This window comes from Quercus robur, chromosome 12 (genome assembly GCF_932294415.1).
Source record: "Quercus robur chromosome 12, dhQueRobu3.1, whole genome shotgun sequence".
Lineage (NCBI taxonomy): Eukaryota > Viridiplantae > Streptophyta > Magnoliopsida > Fagales > Fagaceae > Quercus > Quercus robur.
This window is the reverse complement of record NC_065545.1, coordinates 3,348,902-3,369,924: the sequence shown is the minus strand read 5'-3', so window position 1 is coordinate 3,369,924 and position 21,023 is coordinate 3,348,902. Positions and strand designations below refer to the sequence as shown.

General features: G+C 38.8%; 3 protein-coding genes across 4 annotated transcripts; 1 reads left to right on the top strand and 2 right to left on the bottom strand.

Moving 5' to 3' along the window:
- Positions 1-1,681: 1,681 nt before the first annotated feature.
- Positions 1,682-3,893, bottom strand: LOC126709322 (ubiquitin-fold modifier-conjugating enzyme 1). The gene is made up of 3 exons (XM_050409521.1): positions 3,405-3,893; positions 3,248-3,309; positions 1,682-2,004 (listed from the first exon to the last, which is right to left on the bottom strand). The coding sequence occupies exons 1-3, from the start codon at positions 3,735-3,737 to the stop codon at positions 1,875-1,877; spliced, it is 525 nt and encodes a 174-aa protein (XP_050265478.1). The 5' UTR covers positions 3,738-3,893; the 3' UTR covers positions 1,682-1,874.
- Positions 3,894-11,759: 7,866 nt separating this feature from the next.
- On the top strand, positions 11,760-12,221 carry LOC126710241 (uncharacterized mitochondrial protein AtMg00310-like). Its single transcript, XM_050410620.1, has one exon. It carries the CDS (start codon positions 11,760-11,762, stop codon positions 12,219-12,221), a length of 462 nt encoding a protein of 153 aa, XP_050266577.1.
- A 4,483-nt stretch (positions 12,222-16,704) lies between these two features.
- Positions 16,705-20,724, bottom strand: LOC126709427 (putative disease resistance protein RGA3). Of its 2 annotated transcripts, XM_050409669.1 has the most exons (2): positions 18,027-20,724; positions 17,757-17,944 (listed from the first exon to the last, which is right to left on the bottom strand). In XM_050409669.1, exons 1-2 carry the CDS (start codon positions 20,500-20,502, stop codon positions 17,910-17,912), a joined length of 2,511 nt encoding a protein of 836 aa, XP_050265626.1. In that variant the 5' UTR covers positions 20,503-20,724; the 3' UTR covers positions 17,757-17,909. The 2 variants fall into 2 exon arrangements, with proteins under 2 accessions (XP_050265625.1, XP_050265626.1); XM_050409668.1 differs by having other exon boundaries at positions 16,705-20,721.
- Positions 20,725-21,023: the final 299 nt, after the last annotated feature.

The following is a 21,023-nucleotide window of genomic DNA, read 5'->3' as shown; positions in this document are numbered from 1 at the left end:
AATACTAATGCAATTATGCAAGTACTAAGTAAAGATGGAAAAGGGTTTTTGTGCATGCAACTACTACTAAAGTAAATGTTCCTTTTTAAAAAAAAATAAAACTTATCCGAAGGTTTTGGAGTTGCTAGCAAAGGTTTAAACATCTAGATAACATATAGCTCATCGTTAACTCCCCTAAAACGAGAAGCAATGAGAAGACATTGATCTGCATATATCTACAATAGTTTAAATAAAGGAGGGAAGGGGAGGGGAGGGAAGAAGTTGACAAATTACACTTTTCCACTCTAATCTTTCATCCTGATTACACTTATCCCCCTCCCCCCCATTTTCGCCACTGCAATTACCCTAGAGCAAAGGCTAATGGAAGAAAATAAGACGTAAATAAGACATGTGAACCATTACCATGGGCAGAGTTTGTGTAATATTGAGTCCCTAAGAACCATATACCTGGTAATCTAATCTTTATCAAAAAGAAGAAGAGGTTATTCATGTGTGGCATTTATTCAATACTAATGTAAGTAGTGACAGAAAAGGGTTGTGTGCAAGCACAAGCAACTACTGCATACTAATGTAAGTAGTGACAGAAAAGGGTTTTGTGTGCAAGCAACTACTGCAAAATCGACTATCATCATCATGTATTTCATTGACTAACTACTGCAAAATCATATATTCCTTTTTTCTTTTCTTTTTTAAATCAAACTTATCCATTGGTTTTGGGGTTGCTAGCAAAGGTTTAACATTACATATAGGATATAGCTCATTGTTTACTCCCCTAAAATGAGAAGCAATGAGAAGACATTGAGCTGCATATATGTACAATAGTTTAATTTCAACCTTTAAATATAAAGGAGGGGGGAGGGGGGTTGACAAATTACACTTTCCCACTCTACTCTTTCATCCCGATTACACTTACCCATCCCACCCCTATTTCCCCGCTGCAATAATGCTTAATTTTAGGGCTTAGAATGTACTATAAATTAAAAAATATATAAATAAATAAATAAACCTTCTTGGGAGAATGAGGATGAATTGTAAGACAAATATTACCAAAAGAGGGACAATAGATCATATGTCCAATAAGTTGCAGCACAGTCCCCTCTCCCCCAGTGATAAGCACATGTCAGGATTAGCCTACTGGTAGATCTAGAGGAGCTCATTCCATTACTTTTCAAAAACACAGATCTAGAGGAGCTCCTTGACAGACTGACATCTCCAATCATGCAAATTTTGGCTTAGTAAAGAAGAATTAGTACGCAGGTAAACTAACCCAAAAGCAAACTATATATGATGTACATGCTGAGTTTGAGTATGTTGAAGAGCTCTAACAAAGCAACAAAAGGCTCGGAGTTTGTCACAAAGGATGAATTGTCAGTAAAAAAAAAAAAAGAGCTTTCATTGAATAAAATTTAGAAACACAAATAGGTTAAGGCGGGGTGACGAATTTGAACTTTGACACATGGATCTAATTTTGTCCAATTCAGGGCTATGAACAAAGCACAACAACAATGTTGAGTACAAGGTAGAGATCATTGTTCCTACGTCATCATCATAGATTGTAAAGTTACTGCAGACTAGATACAAGCTTGACAGAAAGAAGCACCAAGGGAGAAAATGCAGACAAGGAATAAAATATGATCAATCTGAATAATCATGACATACTAGCATCTTGAAACTAAATAAATGCAAAAAAACTTCAGGAGTATATATTTGATCTCATAGAATATAATATCCGGCAGATAAATTGTACACCTTAGAGGACGACGTCCTATCAATGGCACATTTAAGCCTCAATGTTTATTCTTTTCAAGCAAGCTAACAAGTAACAACTCTGGAACCCAATGTTTAATTTTACAGTCTTAACATTGTTTAAGAAACTAAGTTTCAGTGGATGTGGTTGCATCATCTTTGTGCTTAATCATACCCGAATCCACAAGAATGGGAACCTCTGCCGCAAGCCATGGTGCAAGACCCAAGCATAGTGCATGGGCTATACCAAACCTAGGACTGCAAAACAAAATCAGGATCAACAAATCTATTAGTCTACGATACAACTAGATTGCTCAAAGAGACAGACAGGGAATAACTCCAGATGAAAATAATGATGATTCAACGTTAACCAATGTGACCACATGTAGGTAAGGGATAAAAAAAAAGTAGTCTGCTTGTTGTTTAAGGAAAGTTCAAAACCAAAAATAGGGTAGTAGTTAGTACTGTTTTTCCAGCACAAGAATGATATTATGTTAATGTATACTTTTCTTGCAGCTCCAAATTGAAATGCAGGGTTCTATTATCAATGTTGGGAAGCAAGATTTTCAGGAAATAGGTCATTATGCTGGTATTCTTGTATTACCATAACAATAATATCATTAAAACAAACAGTGGTTTGCAAATTAAACCGAAAAGAAAATAAACATCTCTTACAAAAATAAGTTCCATCAAACAAACAAAAGAGAAAATGTGTTTTCATTAGTTGAAAAGGCAAAGTAATCAAGGAGATGGCTCTAATAATAATTCAAAGCACTGAATCTTCTACTCTATATAGAAGAATAGAAATACAATTATACAACACAGCTAAGCTAAGCCAAGCCAACAAATCCAATAAGGTTTAGAGTCAAGGAGGTTTAAAACCTAGGAAGCACAGACACTTCATGTCTGTTTGGAACAGCTTATTTAACTAAAACTGAAAATTTTTTACTGAAAGTACTGTAAATAAAACTAAAAGTAACTGAAATTGTACAATGGGACTCATGAATAATACCAAAAATAAGCTGAATAGTAAAAAAAACTGCCTTTTTAAGCCAATGCCAAACACACACTTCATTTCATACTAGTGTCAGCACCTGTACCGTGTCCATGCTTCTTGGTTTAAAACATGTTTCATCTCATATCAAATTCCAGATTTAATCACTCATCCTACTAGTAAAAAAACACAATAAATCGAGATAGGAGCTTCATCAAACACTCCTTAAAATCATAAACACCATAATGTGTGTATGTGTATTTTATTTTATTTATTTTTTAATATCGTAGGAACCTTTTTAAAGAATAACCGTTTGGACTCGCCTCTAGCCTGTAAAACTTAAGGTAAACTGACTCCATCCGCCAAAACCAGTTGTCGGGTAATCTAGAGGCATTCACTCCTGACGGACTATGCAGTTTATGCTCACGCAAACCCATAAAGATCATAGTAATTACTAATTAGTATATAAAAAAAAAAAAAAAAAAAAAAAAAAAAAGAAAAAAGTACCAATTTTTTGCCCAAAGTGGCTTGAAATGTACGGTCAAGCAGATCTTCCCCCCTCTATACATCTGAAAAACCACAACAACAAAAAAAGAAATTTAGAACAATGAAAATTAACACAAACAAGAAAAGGACAAAATGGGAATTGAACAAAATATGAAACCTTTTGGGTCTTGCCATCGAGTTGAGGGAGCTCGAGCTCGGGAGCTGTGGAGGGATAGGTGACAGGGATATCGAATTGGAGGTCGAACTCGTACTTGAGGAGATTGTGCACGTACCAGCATTTCCCTGTCCAACGTGTCCCCTCCGGATTGGAAGCGGAGATCCGGAACCAATCGTTGTCGTTGGACTTGTTCATCTGTGTGTAGGCGATCAGGGACTTGTACTCCTCCTTCAGCCTCTGCGTCCAGGCCGCACCGTCTCTTGGCCCGGCTTTCGTCGTTAGCAGAGGGATTTGGGTCAGTGTCGATTTCGTGTTCGGGTCCCAACCCTCCATTTCTCTCTAACCCTAACCCTAACCCTAATCCTAAGCTAGATGATTTGCTTTTATCTCTGTCTCGGGGAAAACTTTGCTCTTTCTTTCTGTGCCTGTCGAATTGTTCCTCGTTCTTCTTCTTCTTCTTTTTTTTTCCTTCTTTTTTTTTTTTTTTTTTTTTTTTTTTTTTTTTCCCACTTTTGCTGTAAATGGAGCTAGATTCTATAAACAGCTCAGCTGAAATTCGACCGGACAAAAGCTTTTTTTTTACAAGAAAAAGTGAAAATCTTTTTTTTTTTTTAAGTGACATCATTAGTCAATCTAATTATATATATATATATATATATATATATAATACTTTATATTTATTTATATGATTACGTGTTTGAAAATATATTTAAATATAAATTTGAGGTTCGATTTTATAAATTTATAAATTATATTTTTTATAGATAAATTTATAAATTAATTAATAAGATATGAAATTATTCATTTATAATAATTTATTAAGCATATAAATAGTTCGTGAAAACCATATATAATTATTAATTTTTTTTTTTTTTTTTAAGAATCAAGACCGAGGGCTTATTATTAACTAAGAAATTCACCAAGAACACAATGTAAAATGTTTGGTGGGACATCCTCTATTCAAACTAGTAAAGAAAAAGAAAATCGAGCTCTCCGCGCTAAGGCATGATCAACATTGTTACCCTGCCTTCTAATATGGAAGGGAGAAAGTTCCTAAGGAACCTGCTATAGACCTGAAGTCATTAACTAGATGATCATCTGGTGACTATGTTACATCCCTCTGAGACAAAGCTTTTATCACCCCTTCAGCATCGCCTTCAAAAATGACTCGCTGTAAGCCAAGCTCCACTGCAAACATGGCTGCTCTTCTTGCTGCTAACAACTCCAGAGTTTCCACCGATGATTGGAGAGCAATTTTCTCAAATAATGCTGCCATAACTTCCCTAATTTCATTCCGAATTACAACCCTAATACCAGCTTCACCTGTGTCAACAAACATTGCACCTTTAAATAGTATGTATTACTTAGATTTCCTCAGATCCTTGAGTTTTATCACATAAATGATAAATGTGACCTATAAAGAAAAAAGCTTCCCACATAAATAATTAATGTACTATTTGGATTTTATCAGATCCTTGGGTTTTATCACATAAATGATAAATGTGACCCAAGGCCTATCCTAGTCCTATAAGTCCTATAGAGCAGAATCCTATAATAACATATAGATAGTGACATGACCCCTTGATGGGAGCCAGTAAATTTCCCAATCTCAGGTTATAGTAGCTTTTCATCTCATTTTTTTTCTTTTTACCATTAAATAATACATCCACGAAAATAAAAAGAAAAAAATATTTCTCTAACAAAACAGTATTATTAATTTTTTTTCCCTACTACAACACGTGGCAAATGTCAATCCGCTTATTTTAGTAAATAAATAAATAAATAAATAATATAATTTGAGAAATAAAATCCAAGGATTAGGACTTTAATGAGACTGTAGTGGCGCAATCTTTTCTAAAAGTGAAAATTTTCTAGATCTGAAACAATCATCCTTGAAAAAATAGTGTTGGGATTAACCCATATAGATATCTCTCCCTCTCTCTCCCTCTCTCTCTCTCTCTCTCTCTCTCTCTCTCTCTCTCTCTCTCTCTCTCTCTCTCTCTCTCTCTCTCTCTCTCTCTCTCTCTCTCTATGCTATATTGCTAGCATGATACGCCTTTTTGTTCCAAAGCCGATTTTCCTAGGCTTCTCTTTATGCAGTACTTTTGGGTCCAAGACCCAACATGGCCCTTCTCTGACTCCCTAACCCTACCCCGGTGACTTAGCAAGTGAACAAGTTCCCACACGCCTAATATTCCAACACCCAATGGGATCTACAGGGAAAACGACAGGCGCGTGTGGGGTTGGGCTGACTGGTGTTGGAAAGCAACCAAAAAAAAAGTACCATTAAAGTTTGCTTTCAACTCACCTGATGCTAGGGGCTTCCACCTAGTTGGGGGTAGCTTTTGTTTTGGACCACTGCCAGGGAATTTTTGCTGAAACTCGGTCAGCGTTGTCAAAGCAAACTTGAAGACTTTATGTATGGGCAAGGTCTACTCGTTGCACCTTATTTTATTCCTATGACACCAAACGGACCAAGCTACCATTGCAAACACGTTAAGCCAAGCTGATGCGAACAGAATGATACCCATCAAGTCCGAGATTGTCTTTAACTGATTGGTCTGACCTTGAAGCCAAGCGAAACTTGGCAGCCATACAGATCAGATTGTATCACAGCACCACACAACATGGAAAATATCCTCTGGAGCTTTCTAACATAAGCTGCAAACTGAGTTGTCTAGCACTCTCCTTTTCTACAAGTTCACTTTTGTAGGCAAGGCATCTGTGCACACATGCCAAAGAAAGATCTTGACCTTATTTGGGACTCTCAATTGCCAAATACTCCTCAAAAAACTCCTGGATTTTTCATCAGAGGAAACCGAGGCCTCTTCAACTTTCCAGCTCACATAACAATTGATAACCCAACTTCACTGAGTATATACCCGATTTGCACCTTGGCCAAATAATACAATCCTCTTGCTGTGACAAACATAAAGGGATGCCTTTAATCCGTTGCGCCTCGAACTGAAGGAAAAGGGAATCAATTATGCGATCATTCTGGCCTCCTACATTTGAGTCAATCAACTGAGCTACTATCCATTCTTTTGCCATATCCACCTGTGGAGAAATGATTTTTGTAGAGCCATCACCAGACAGCCACCTATCTGCATAAATGTTAATTTTTGTACCATCACCCACTAGCCAAAGCATACCCCTTTTGATCAGGCTCCTAGCTTTCTAGATGCTTCTCCAAGCATAGGAGCCCAATGCCACTTTTGCTTTAAGAACTGAACCATTAGGGAAGTACTTCACCTTAGACACCCTGTAAAACAAAGATGAGTGATTAGTTAATAACCTCCACACTTGCTTTGTGAGCATAACTTCATTAAACTTCACCAAGTCCATAAAACTCATTCCCCCCATATTTTTTGGTTTGCACAAAATTTCCCACTTCTTCCAATAAATTTTTCTTTCCTCACCCCTTTGCCCCCACCAAAACTTCCAGATCATCATTTCAATATCATGAACAAGGCCAACGGGGAGTAAGAAACATCCCATGGTAAAGGTGGGGATTGCTTGTACCATGGCCTTAAGTAAAACTTCCCCTCTCGCTTGTGACAACAACTTCTCCTTCCAACCTTACAGTTTATTCCACACCCTTTCCTTTATATAATTTAGACTTGCTTTCTTATTTTTTCCCACCACAACTGGCAAGCCAAGGTATCTCTCATATTCCCTTACTTCACTCACTCCTAAAAAATCTTTAACCTCCTCCTTCCTTCCCTCATTGGTGGCTTTGCTAAAAAAGACCGTGGTTTTGTTCCTATTTATTTTTTGGCCCGAAGCTTTTTCATAGAGCTGTAAAATGTCTTGAATAACCTGCAAATCACCCATCTTCGCTAGGCAAAAGAGTAGAGTGTCATCAGCAAAGAAAAGGTGGGTAATATTTGGCACACTTCTACACAACGAAAAGCCTCTAATCAGATCATCCCTGGCTGCTTTCTGAATTTGACGATTCAGCCTTTCTAAACAAATTAGAAATAAATAGGGAAACAAGGGATCCCCCTGCCTTATGCCCCTAGATGGCCTAATATCCCCCTTCGACTCTCCATTTACTAGAATTGAATATGATGCTGTGCTTATACAATTTATGACTAGCTGAATCCATTGCTGGCAAAAGCCCATCCTCTCCATGGTTTTTTGTAAAAATAGCCACTCCACTTGGTCATATGCCTTGCTCATATCGAGCTTTAATGCTATAAAGCCTGATTTTGTGGACTTCTGATTCATCATATGATGTAAGGTTTCAAAGACTACGAGAATGTTGTCAGATATAGCTTTATCAGTCTAAAAAGCACTCTGTGACTCAAAAATGATATTAGGCAAAATACACTTGAGCCTATTTACAATAACCTTAGAAACAATTTTATATGAGATATTACATAGAGATATGGAACGATAATCAGTAACTTTTGTAGGACTTTTTACCTTGGGTATGAGTGTGATGAAGGTGTAATTGATGAAAGGGGGAATAGCACTTGATTGCAGACAACTAAGCATTGCTGCTACAACATCATCACCAATAACCTGCCAATATTTTTGAAAAAATAATGGAGGAAACCCGTCCGGTCTTGGTGCCTTTAAAGGCTCCATTTGATTCATAGCCTGCTCCACTTCTGCTCTAGTATACTCAACTGTAAGGTACTAGTTCATCTCGGCATCCATTGAGTTCGGGATAGCATCCACAGCATCTTCAATTGAATTTGGGTTTGATGAGGAGAATAGTTGCTGATAATAAGAAGTAAGTATCCCTGCCACTTCTTCTTCATCACTACACATCTTGCCATTCTCATCCTCCAATTGATCAATTTTATTTCTTTAAAAGCTATGAATGGCTCGGCTGTGGAAGTAACAAGTATTCTAATCTCCCTCATGCAACCATAGGGCGCGTGACCATTGTCTCCATAATTTTTCTTCCTTAACCAACAGGTCACTAATCTCTTTTTTCAGTCTTTGCACCCGAACCAAGCTGCCTCCCTGAATAGCAGCATCCGTGGCTTTCCTGAGGAGTTCCTTCTTCTCTTTCAATGCATATGTGACATTACCAAAGTTTACATGGCTCCACCATTTTAAATTTTTTTGACATCTTCGAATTTTCCCCTCCATCCAAGCCATAGGACAACCAGGAATTTCGCTTATCCATGCGTCTTCAACTACTTGGCCATACCCCTCCTCTTCCATCCACATCTATTCAAATCTCCATGGTTTGTTCATCCTTTTTTGGATACCTTCAAGATGAATTAATAATGGTTTATGGTCTGAGGTTTCGCTCTCCAAATGGACAATTTTTGTTGTAGGGAACATGGATAGCCATTCCACCGTAACTACTACCCTATAAAGTTTAGGGGTGTGAAATGTAATTTGAGATATAATTTTGGGTGATAAATTGTAATTACCCCATAAATTCATTATTGGTTTTGTAATCCCACATCAACTAGAAGAATAGTTTGAGATCCTAATTATATTAAAAGTTTTAGTCCCACATTGAAAAAAAGGTTCAAACTTCAAAGAGCAAAACTTTACCGATTAGACTTCCATGGCAGCAAAGCCCTAACCTTTCAAAATTCTCTTAAAAATCATCACTTTGAATCAGCATCATTATTAAGATCCTAATTATATTAAAAGTTTTAGTCCCACATTAAAAAAAGTTCAAACTTCAAAGAGCAAAGCTTTACCGGGTAGACTTCCTTGGCAGCAAAGCCCTAACCTTTCAAAATTCTCTTAAAAATCATCACTTTAAATCAGCATCATTATTGAAATGGCCATGGTCATGGTCATATCATAATGGACACAGACATTTCCCGGTGGATTTTAGAATTCCTAATGCGAAGCACGGCGGTGCAAGACCACACCATCAAGAACCTCCTCCAAGTCCTCCCACTCTCCTCCTCCACCGCCAAAGACACTCGGTTCAAGAAGGCTGTCCTCCTCCGCCGAAGACACTTGGGTGAGGATCCTAGGTTGGAACTATCGAGGCATTTGCAACGCCTCGACAATTCGAGCCCTTCGGGCTCAAATAAAAGGGGCTAAGCTCGATGTTGTTTTTCTTTCTGAAACAAAAGCGAATGAAGATCGTATGGTGTTTGTTAAAAATTATCTCAATTTCGATAATAAATTTGTTGTGGAGGCTAAGGGTCGTGCAGGTGGTCTGTGTTTTATGTGGAAGAATGGTGTTTCCATCAAGGTGGTTGAATTTGATAAAAATTTAATCGCCATTAGAGTGTCGGACCCTATACTTGATTGGATGCTAGTTGGGTTTTATGGCCCACCATACTACTCAAAGAAGAAGAAGGCTTGGGGAAATTTGACTGCCTTATTAGAAGCCCATCAAGGTCCATGGGTCTGCTTTGGTGATTTCAACTGCATCCTGAACAAAGATGAACAAACAAGGGGTAGTAAAGGAAGCTCTTCAACTACAAACTACCTAAAGGAGCTAATGTTTGAGCTTAATTCTGTTGATCTAGGATATTCAGGGAACAAATTCACTTGGGCCAAAGGTAAATGGGCAATGCCTCAATCAAAAGAAGGTTGGACAGAGGTATAGCCAGCATTTCCTGAAGGTTGGCATATCCAAAAGCAACTATCTCGCATCTCGGTGCTATCAAGTCGGATCATGCTCCAATTCTGCTAGATACTAGCCCACCAGATAGTTTTGCTCACAGGCCATTCCGGTTCAAGGCGGCTTGGCTTAGAGATGAAGGATGTAAGTCAGTGATTGAAAATCCATGGAATTCAAAGGTGTATGGCTCAGAATTTGTTAAGTTGTATAAGAGACAAGCTGCCACCAGAGATGCACTTCGCAAATGGAACAAAGAGGTATTCGACCGTTGTCAAGATAGGATAAACAGCCTACTTCAAAAAATTAAAGAGATCCAAAGTAAGCAGTCTTCCAGAGAATATGAAGCATCAGAGCAATCAATGCAAGCAGAGCTCTCGAAATGGCTAATCAGAAGTGAAACCATATGGAGGCAAAAATCCAGAGAACTATGGCTTAAGCTTGGTGATAAGAATTCTAAATTCTTCCACTTGTCCACTATAATTCGTAGAAGAAACAACAATGTTGATGCAATCAAAAAGGAGGATGTTTCTTGGATTTATGAGCCTAACCAGATAAGAAAGTTGTTCCGCGACAACTTTATCGACTTGTTTAAGGAGGAAGAAATCAGCTTCCTTAAGCACCTTATTCTACCCAGCATCACTAAAGAAGAAAATATACTCCTAGAAAAAATCCCCTCCTCGGAGGAGATTAAAGAAATGTTATTCCAGATGCAGGATCTAAAGGCCCCAGGCCCAGATGGATTTCCAGCTTTATTCTATAAGCAGTTATGGCGTACGGTGGGTGATGATCTCATCAAGGCAGTCACATCCTTCTTTACAATGGGTTCCATGCCAAAAGAGGTAAATAGTTCCTTAATTGTGCTCATCCCCAAGATTTCTAACCCGATCTCTGTAAATCATTTCAGGCCTATTAACTTGTGTAACGTGATATACAAAATTATTTCAAAACTGCTTGTTTCTAAGCTCCGACCGCTCCTGAACAAAATCATCTCACCTACTCAGTCAGCCTTCATTCCAAACAGATGGATAGCTGAGAATCAAATTATTGTCCAAGAAATCTTACACGGCTTCAAATCCCGTAAAACAAAGCCTGGACTTATGGCAATCAAGCTTGACCTCCAAAAGGCGTATGATAGGGTTAACTGGAAGTTCATCCATGTCCTACTCCATTTTGGTTTCAATGAGACTTTCACTAAATGGGTAATAGCTTGTGTATCCTCAATCTCTTTTGAAGTGCTTGTGAATGGTGGCAAAATTGAGTCATTTAAGCCAAGCAGAGGTATAAGGCAAAGTGATCCTCTTTCACCTTATCTATTCATTTTGGGCCAAGAAGTGTTATCAAGGCTAATTGATCATGAGTTAAAGCTAAAAAATATCAACGGCATCAAAACTAGCATTAGCGAGCCAACCATCACTCACGTCATGTATGCTGACGATATTATCTTGTTCTCAAAGGCTTCTAGAATAGATGCAGCAACTCTAGTGAAAACTTTGGAAAAATATTGCAGATGGTCGGGGCAATCCATTAATAGGAACAAGTCAGGGGTTTATTTCTCCAATCACACTCAAGGCCAATCCCGAAGATCAGATAAGAGCATTCTCCAAGTGAAAAGCCTAAAAAAGGATGCAGTTTACCTAGGAGCACCGTTGTTCTTATCTAGATCTCCCTCCAAAGATTTTGCATTCCTCCAAGACAAACTCGAAGCAAAATTGATAGGATGAAGAAGCAAATGTTTGTCATGGGCGGGAAAAAGAACCCTCATCAATTCTGTTGCACAAACTTTACCTGTCTACACCATGTCTGCTTTTAGCATTCCCAATAAGGTGTGCGACAAATTGGACTCCTTAACCAGAAGGTTTTGGTGGAAGCCATGTCAGCGAGAGGGCATATTTATTGCTTGGAACTCGTGGGATAAACTTTGCTATCCGAGGAGTGTTGGAGGTCTAGGCTTCAAAAAAGCAAAGAATGTGAATTCTGCACTGCTAGCCAAGCTGGCCTGGATGATAGCATCCAAAAGGGATAGACTTTGTATGAGGATTCTAAGTTCAAAATACAAGGTCAAGGAAGATTGGCTCAGGGCTGAAGCATCGAAGCATGTTTCACCAATCTGGAAAGTTATTGAGAATGCTAAGGCTATTGTTTCAAAAGGAGCTTGTTTCATTATCGGAGATGGTAGCTTGGTAGACGTTTGGCTAGATCCTTGGGTGCCATGGATCCAGGGATTTATTCCAACCCCAAAAGGCCAGTCCACGCCCTAAACAGCTCTTAAGGTGGCCTACCTTATAGACTCTGATCATCACAGATGAAAGGTACCTTTAGTCCTTGACCTCTTTGACGCAAACTCTGCCAATGCCATCCTTTCTATCTCGATTCCCTCTAGAACTCGTCCTGATAAGCTGGTTTGGATTCTCGATTCCAAAGGGTATTTTTCTGTAAAGTCTGCCTATAAAGAGATAGTCAATCTCTCATCCCATCCAACCACCCCTATTGTGGATTGGAGGAAACTTTGGAAGTTAAAAGGTCCTGAGAGGATAAAATTATTTCTTTGGAGAGTTGCTGTCAATGCCTTGCCTACAAAAGAGAATCTGATGTGCCGAATGCAAGTTGAGGATCCTTGCTGTGTACTGTGTAACCAGGAGGTGGAAACATTTGATCATATCTTCTTATGTAGCCCTGTGGCCAAAGCACTTTGGTTCTCTGTTTGCTAGGGATTTAGGTCTGATGAGTTTCCATTGGCAACCTCAGTAGAGATCATCAACCTGATTCTAAACCCTCTTGAAGCCCTTTGCCAAGCCCAAGAACAATGGTTGGTCTCCTCTGGCAAGCATTCACTCTTGAAGAGATTTGGCGCATTCGAAATGTTATGCTCCACCATAAAGGATCAGTTGACCTCTCAGCTTCAATCCACGGTATACAAGCAAAGCTTTCTGAATGCTATAACATCTTCTCCAATCAAGAGTATCCCCCCCCCCCCCCCCGACTCCTTGTTCTACATCATGGTCACCCCCCCCCCCCCCCTCTCCGGGCACTCTCAAGCTTAATTTTGATGCAACTATATCGAACTCCAAGTCAGCCATAGCAGTCATCACCAGAAATGCTCAAGGTAACGTGATTCATGTTTGGACTAAAACTCTACCTAAATGGACCCCTCTCCAAGCGGAGACAGAAGCACTGCTGTGGGCGGTTCAGATTGCTAGACGAGAATGTTGGAATCATGTCATTTTCGAGGGAGACTCCAAGTTATGTATTAACGCTGTCCTAGATCGCTCTGGTAGTTCTGTTTAGGCCATTAAGCACCTAGTTTCTAATATTTGTCTCTCTGCTATGTCATTTTTATCTTATTCTTTTGTTTGGGTCAATAGAAGTTGCAACAATGCTGCCCACATAGCAGTAAAGTTCACGATTGAGTCCAATGTGTCTTGTTTTTTTAGTTCGGGTAATCTTCCCCCCTGTTTGGCAACTACTTGTAGGGAAGACTCCCCATTTTGTCTTTTTGTTTCTTAGCAAATATATTGCAGATTATCAAAAAAAAAAAAAAAAATCTTCTTAAAGTTGCCCAAGACACATGGTGGTTATTTGTATCAGGTTCGCCATAAAACCCGATAAACCTCCAAGCATCCTCTTTCCCTTTGTTAACAATTGCATCTATATGATTTAGTGAATAAGAGTCTACATCAACATCCACCTCCTTTTTCCAAAAAATTGCTACACCTCCCCTCCTTCCTTCTCTTGAACATTCAATCATACCTCCAAACTTGAATTTTTCCCGGATCTGTATCAACATTGCTTTTTTCAGCCATGTCTCGGCCACAAACACAACCAGGGACCTTGTGCCCGTATTATATCACTGAGCTCTCGTTCTGTCTGGGGGTTCCCAAGCCCCGGACAATTCCAACATAGGAGATTCATTGATATTGGCAGGGCTAGATACTAGCCTCTGCCACTGACTTGTTGCTGCTCTTGTCATTCTGTACAGCCAATCTTTTTTTACTTGATACCACCCAACCCTCTACTTCTGAAGCCAATCTCTTTGTAAAGGGAACTTCAATCCTCCCCTCAACCACCTCTGGATTTTCCCTTGGAATTCTCTTCCACTTCCTACTTGTTTCTGCGCTTACTTCTTCCTTCCCACGGGTTTGATTTACTCTTTCTGGATTGCTAAGGGACTCACATGGACAAGGTTTGCTAATTTAGTCAAGTCACGTGAGGTGAGTAGGGATAGGTCACGAGGTAGGGAGTTCGTCAACTGATCCCTAATTGGAATAAAGTTTTTTACCTTATCTGGGGCTTCAATTCCCCCTTTATTTGCGCCTTCCTTATTATCCCCCCCCCCCCCTTTTAACTCGCAATCAACATCCAGCAGGTTGCCAACTAACGTATCTGCCTCATTAAATCCTTCCGTTTCTAGTTTCCTTCCTTCCCTCACCCTTGACTTTCCCTCTTGCATTAATCCCACATTTAATTTCTCCACCGAATTCGCTTTTTCCAAATTCAGTAGTTGCACTGGTGGATTCGCCATGCTCCGCCCTTCAACCTCCACTGGCATAGAGGTTCGACTTTCCTTTTTGTCGGTAGACTTGCTTCCCTTCTTCCTAGTGTCGTAGTATCTTGGCACTTTCACCACTGAACTTTTTGATTTTGTGAAAGGCATGGCGTGAATCCAAGCTCCATACTCCTGATGATCTTTTGCAAATGTCCCTTCGCTGTCCAGCCACAGTTCACAATCTCTATTGACGTGATTTAAACAACCACACCAATAAAAAATATTGGGTAGTCGTTCGTATTTGAAAACCACTCACCCTTTCTCCCCCGGCCTAAAGAGATGACTCTTCCTTGACATAATGGAACACTGATATCCAAGATTACTCGCACCCTCATAAAACTGCCTCCATCCATTTCACTCTCCTCTGTCGACCTGTCCACTTCCAACAACCTCACACAATTCCTCAGCCACCTTACGATTCATAAATCGGATTGGGATATCATGGACTTGCACCTAGACGGCCACTTGATCAAACTTTAAGTCCTTAAGGGGAGTATCCTTCTCATAGCGTTGCAACACCACCAGCCACCAGGTGTTTATCAAAGCTCCACGGCTCGTTTGCTAAAATTCTTTCAACATCTTCTTTGTCATCGAACACAAACAGCAAGATATGATCACCAGCACTTCTCACTTGAAAACCATTTACCGATCTCCATAATGGGGTAAAGGTTTTTACTATAGCATCAACATTCAACACTCGCTTTGTTAAAAACTTTGCTGCTAGAATGACCTCAGTCCCCAATTTTTCTTCTGTCAAGCAGACACTACCCCCCTCTCTATCATTCAAAGACATTTTACTCCAATGTTATGTGATACTCTCCATATTTCGTACTCTCCCACGTTACTCCCACAGGACAACAGACCCCACCAGTAAGGAAACACTCCAAATAAAACAAGAACAACAAATGCCTACAGATAACTCAGTTTTCAGAGGTACATACAGCCCTTACAAGAAGGATACGACTATTCTACTGACTAAGAAGGCTCCTGGGATTCCACGAGACTTCTTAGCACTAGAGAAACCTGTTTGTGCAATAGTTTTTTGACTCACTCTCCTTGCAAGCTGGTTTTCATTTTTTTTTGTTAAAACCATATATAATTTGCAACCATACAAAATTGTTTAATCTAATTTATATAAGTTTGTAATAAAAATAATTTTATTTACTTAAATATTATGATTTTAAATATAATTAAGCTATTGATTATTAATGCAGATTTCTTCTAGGATAAAAATGTTTCAATCGTGGTGCTTATTCAAGTACAACGTTTGAATTTATTCAAAAAAATAAAAAGAATTAAACTTAAACAAATAATTTAATTTGATAATTAAGCTGGAGTTCAGCTCATATTTGAAATAAGCTCTATTTGATTATAACCCTAAGATTGGGAAAAAAAAATTGTTATTTATGTCTCTTGATTGTTTATTGATATGGTCATATTCAGTTCATTTTTAGTGTTCATTTGGTATTTTATAGTTTTTCAATAGCTTATTTGTTAAATAATATATATATATATATATATGTTAGCTATTCTATTAGACATGTGACAAAAAACTAAAAATTAACTTATTAATATAATTCAAAAAAAAAAAATATATATATATATATATATATATATACAAAAAGCCAAATTTATTAGTGCACTAGGCCCCTAAATGACTTGACCTGGTAAAATTGCTTGCTACAATCAAACTGCAGTTGGCTCAAATTGCAACTTCTTGTTACTTCGCCTTGCTATCAAAATGAAACAAATCAAACTGCAACTTTCACTATCGTCAGAAAACTACTAATAAGATTAACCAGAGCTCTATCTCTTCCTCAAATCTCAGTCAATAGATTCTTGGTTGAATCAGAGTGACCCTTGTTCATAGTGGGCCAAACTTCAGGAAATGAGACAAGATATTACATCATTTAATTCGATCAAATCCAACCCTAATGTAAGCAATGTGACTTTTCTCGGTCAATGGAATAAAATCTTAAACGTAATCATTTCAAATCATCATAAAGCTTAAAATTAATTAATGTCTTCAATAGAAAAAAAAATGTTTTTCATACTTTATCCAAGTCATTTAAACAAAAAACTTAAATCCAAATCCTTCTTTTCAAAAACTTCAATTCAAATAAACCATAAATGTTAATAATTACTAACTTTTGCTTTCTATCGAAGAGAAATATATTAGAAAGAGTGGCTAAATTGGATTGTTGAACTCTTGAAAGTAATCCAGATCAAGGAGTAGCTCCGTTTATAAGTTGAATTGTAATAGATAGAAAAGACAGATTTATGACAAAGAGAAACCTTACATATACCCATTAGTCCTACAAAAAAGTTCATACAGATGACATGCGAAATAATCACATCAGACCAATGCCCCGAGTCGCACCCCACCAAATGGTGGAACCTTCAGATATACTCACAAGAGATAATTGCAAAAGAGCATCATCATAGTAGAGCTTGAAACCCAGAAGCAACAAAGGAAGTTTCATATTTCACTGAGATGAGCAGCTGGCAGTCTCATATTGTCTGAACTTTAGTTGTCCAACATAGACATGTGCTATGTGATTTATTTTAGGCCAATCCTCGCCTATATCCTTTTTGCACCTTTCCTCCAAGGCAGGACATTCTCGAATTGATAGATGTCGAAGGGCACTTAAAGATTGCAAACCCCCAGGCAGAGATGTAAGGTTATGGCAATCTGAAAGTGCCAAAGATCTGAGCTTGGTAAGATTAGCTACCCACTCTGGCAGAGTCTGCAGGCCAGGACAGCCACGAACTTCCAAATTTTGTAGTGTGCTGACATGTTTTAACCCTTCAGGAAGAGACACCAGCTCTGGACAATTCAAGATGATCAAACTTTTAAGAGCAGAGAGGTGTTGCAAATTAGGCAAAGAATCCAATTTTGGACAGTACATGATAGCTAAATGCTCAAGAGCCGTTAGAAATTGCAGCCCGAGTGGCAATGATGCAATATTATTGCAATTTTCAATGGACAAAGATTGAAGAGAGCTCAGGCCTTTTATGTCCTCTGGTAATGAGATAAGGCTATGGCATTCAATTATCTCCAATGACTCCAGAGAGGTAAGGTTCTGCAGCCCTTGTGGCAATGAAAGTAGCTCCTCACACCAGCGAATAGTCAGGGTCTTCAGATTGATGAGCTTTCCTATATTTGGAGAGATGGAGCGAAGTTTGGGGCAAGAGCCAATAGTCAGAGACATTAGAAGAGCATTATTTTGAAGCAAGTTTTCTAAGAAAACCAACCGCTCTCTAAATTCTTCGATAACAAGTATGGTGAGGGAAGCTAAGTTTGATGCTGACTGCAGTATCATTTCATTGCAACTCCGCAGCTCCAGATGCTTTAGTAATGGAAAACGTGGCATGATGCGTAATTTTAAGCATTTTCTGACTGTCAATTTGAACAAGGAAGAGAATCCTTCTCTTTGGCTGAAAGGCCACCAGAATTCTAGATTAGGAAAATCAGTGAGAGTTAGTTCTTTCAATGATGGGAATGGTCTTGTGCCCTTACCATAGAAGTCTTGGCCAATGACCCTCACTTCATCCATTCCTTGCAAGTAAAGGACCTTAAGGTAGGGAAGTGGACCCAGTGTAGGAAGATGTTCACATCTACTGCAGTCAATCAAGACAAGTTCAGTTAGATTTGGCAGTTTATGAAGACTCATCCATCCTGGGAAGCAGATTCCTTTGTACCCTTTTAGAGACAACTCTTTTAGATATTCATGTGGTTGGAGGTAATTAAGCACTTCTCTTCCCAGAGTTCCATCAGTATAATTGTTCCTGCTTAATTCCTTGTGATCATTCCCCCAGGATAACTCCAAGGACTGAAGGCTTCGCTTCTCTATCAAGTTGGCTGTCATTGCCTCTGTTGCATCCTTCACATTCTCCAAGTGTCTAATATTTAGCTCACCCCCAAGGTTTAAATCCTGCAGCTCGCTGAGACTTTCACCCATGCCCTCTCCTACAATAAACATTGATAACGTCCGAAGGTTTTTAAGGTTTCCAATCGAAGCTGGCATTTGGGTCAATCTCTCACAGCCAATTATGATCAAATGTTTCAATTTAAACATTTTGCCTGTATGACTTGGTAACTTTATGAGATTATAGCAACCAGAAAGGTTCATAACTTGTAAATTGTAAAGACAGCAAACACTTTCAGGTAATGTTTCAACATGTGAATTAGAGAGGTCAAGGTACCTCAAGAATATGAAAGAGGAAATTGAGTCATGGAGCTTTTTGATGCCACTACCACTTAAATCCAGGACCCTTAAGTATCTGAAACTTGAAAAAACACCTGGAGGAACTTCTCCAAGATCACCTCTTGGAAAGACTAAAATGAGAGTTCTCAATTTCTTCACTTCATACAATGTTTCAGGAATTGTATATAAGCTGAAATCACAAACCACTGATGAGTGACGAATTAGGGAGAGACTTCTCACTATATTGTTATCTTCCACCCTCAAGTATTCATTTCCTGCAACAGATTGTGCAAGATCATGAATGAGATTGTGCATTTTGCACTCAATTATATTGCCCTGGTCACCTCTCTGTACATCCTGAAAGAAAGACATCCATACCAAATCATCGAAATACTCATTGCCAATGAATTCTTGTGATTTTCTCCCTTCTGATTGAAGCAAGCCTTCTGCAATCCATAGCTGGATTAGTTTCTCCTTCTTGAAAATATAATTTCTGGGAAATATTGAGCAATATGCAAAGCAACCTTTCAGATGTGTTGGCAAGTGACTGTAACTCAACCTCAGTGCAGGTAGAATTCCACTATCACTTTCAGATACATCCCAAAGATCACTATCTTGGACAAAGAACCACTCTTTTTCCCCCCTTTTGAACCGCATGACGCTTCCCAGAGTCTTTGCAGCTAAAGGTACACCGCCACATTTCTTCACTATTTGTTTGCCAATTTTAGACAGGTTTGGATGGTGGTCTTCATTATAGCCAAAGGCTCTTTGCTTGAATAAAGCCCAACAGATATCATCAGATAGACCTTTCAAATGATGAATGTAAGTTGTGCCCATTATAGATGCGACCTTTTCACTACGTGTGGTAACAATGATTTTGCTTCCTTCCACACCACTTCTCAATGAAGTTCTTAAATTGTCCCATTCATTGTGATCTTCATTCCATACATCATCTAACACAAGCAAGTATCTTTTCTCAAATAACAATTCCTGGAGTCGAAACTGCAGCACATCCATCCCAAACAAATCACATTTGCTCTTACTACCAGATTCTAAAATCGAAACCATGATCTTCCCCACATCAAAATCATCATTAACACAGACCCAAATCTTCATATCAAAATGTCTTTTTACCCTTTCATCATTGTACGCTAATTGAGCAAGAGTTGTTTTACCAAGACCACCAATACCAACTATAGAAATAATAGAAATTTTCCCTGGACTTTCACCAATGGACACTAATTGCTCTACTATCGTCTCTTTATCCTCCACTCTCCCAAAAACTTCAGATTCAATTACAAAAGATCCCGTTTGCCTTCTCCGTCTACTCCTACTTTTACTTCCACTATCACTAACAAGTCCCTCTTTCAAATTAAAATAAGACTTCTCTTCTGCCAAAACATCTAATCTCTCTTTGATTTGCTTAATTTTTGGTAACATGTCAACGCAACTCAAGAATTTTCCCAAAGAGGGAACAGAGATGCTTACCTGGTCGATGAATCTGTTGCGGTTCCCAGATAGCATAACTTCAGGGGAGCACTCGTCAAGAAGGTCCTCCACATCATAAGCAACTTCCTTAAGCTCTGTCAACCAGTTTTTCAAGGCTTTATCTGTCAACTGTCGCTCTTCTGCGTCTTTGAGCACAGTTTGGATTACGCGTAAGGTACGCCGGAGCTTCTTGAGGTCCTCCTTGACGCCGCAGATATTAGTGATCTCTTCAAGAAATGGGGTGGCCAATTTGTCGAATACCACCTGTAGAAGAGGGGACAGAACTACATCCAACTCCATCTAATGGCAGTTGCAGGCAAAAGAACTATATAGAATACGGATTTTTACCCACGTCAAAGATTCAAGAGCACTCCAAGAAGAACCAAAACACTGGTTTAGGCGTTTAGCTCCGCCGGCGACTTTGGAAGCTTCTACTGCGTTGATTTTTTAGGGAAGGTGGTACAGATTAAAGAATTTCTTCCTTGAAAACAGTACAATTTTCAACTGACCTCACAGTGAAACTGTGAAGTCAATGTGTAGTGAAACACAATTACTATATTGCCCTTTGAATTGTCTCAGTTAACTTTCCTGTCCTTTCCCACCAGGATATTGCCATCTACCATAATTTTCCGAGACTATTTTGTTAGTAAGCATAGATCTGAAACCATTCAGGAAACTAGCATCTCGAGTTTGTGAAACTTGAATTCGGTGACAAACTCAAGCCCCAAAGAGTTGAGTTCGGACTGCTGAGGCGAAACAATTCATCCACGTGCCTACCCGTGATTTTAATTTTGACACTTTACTCACCTGTGATTTCCTCC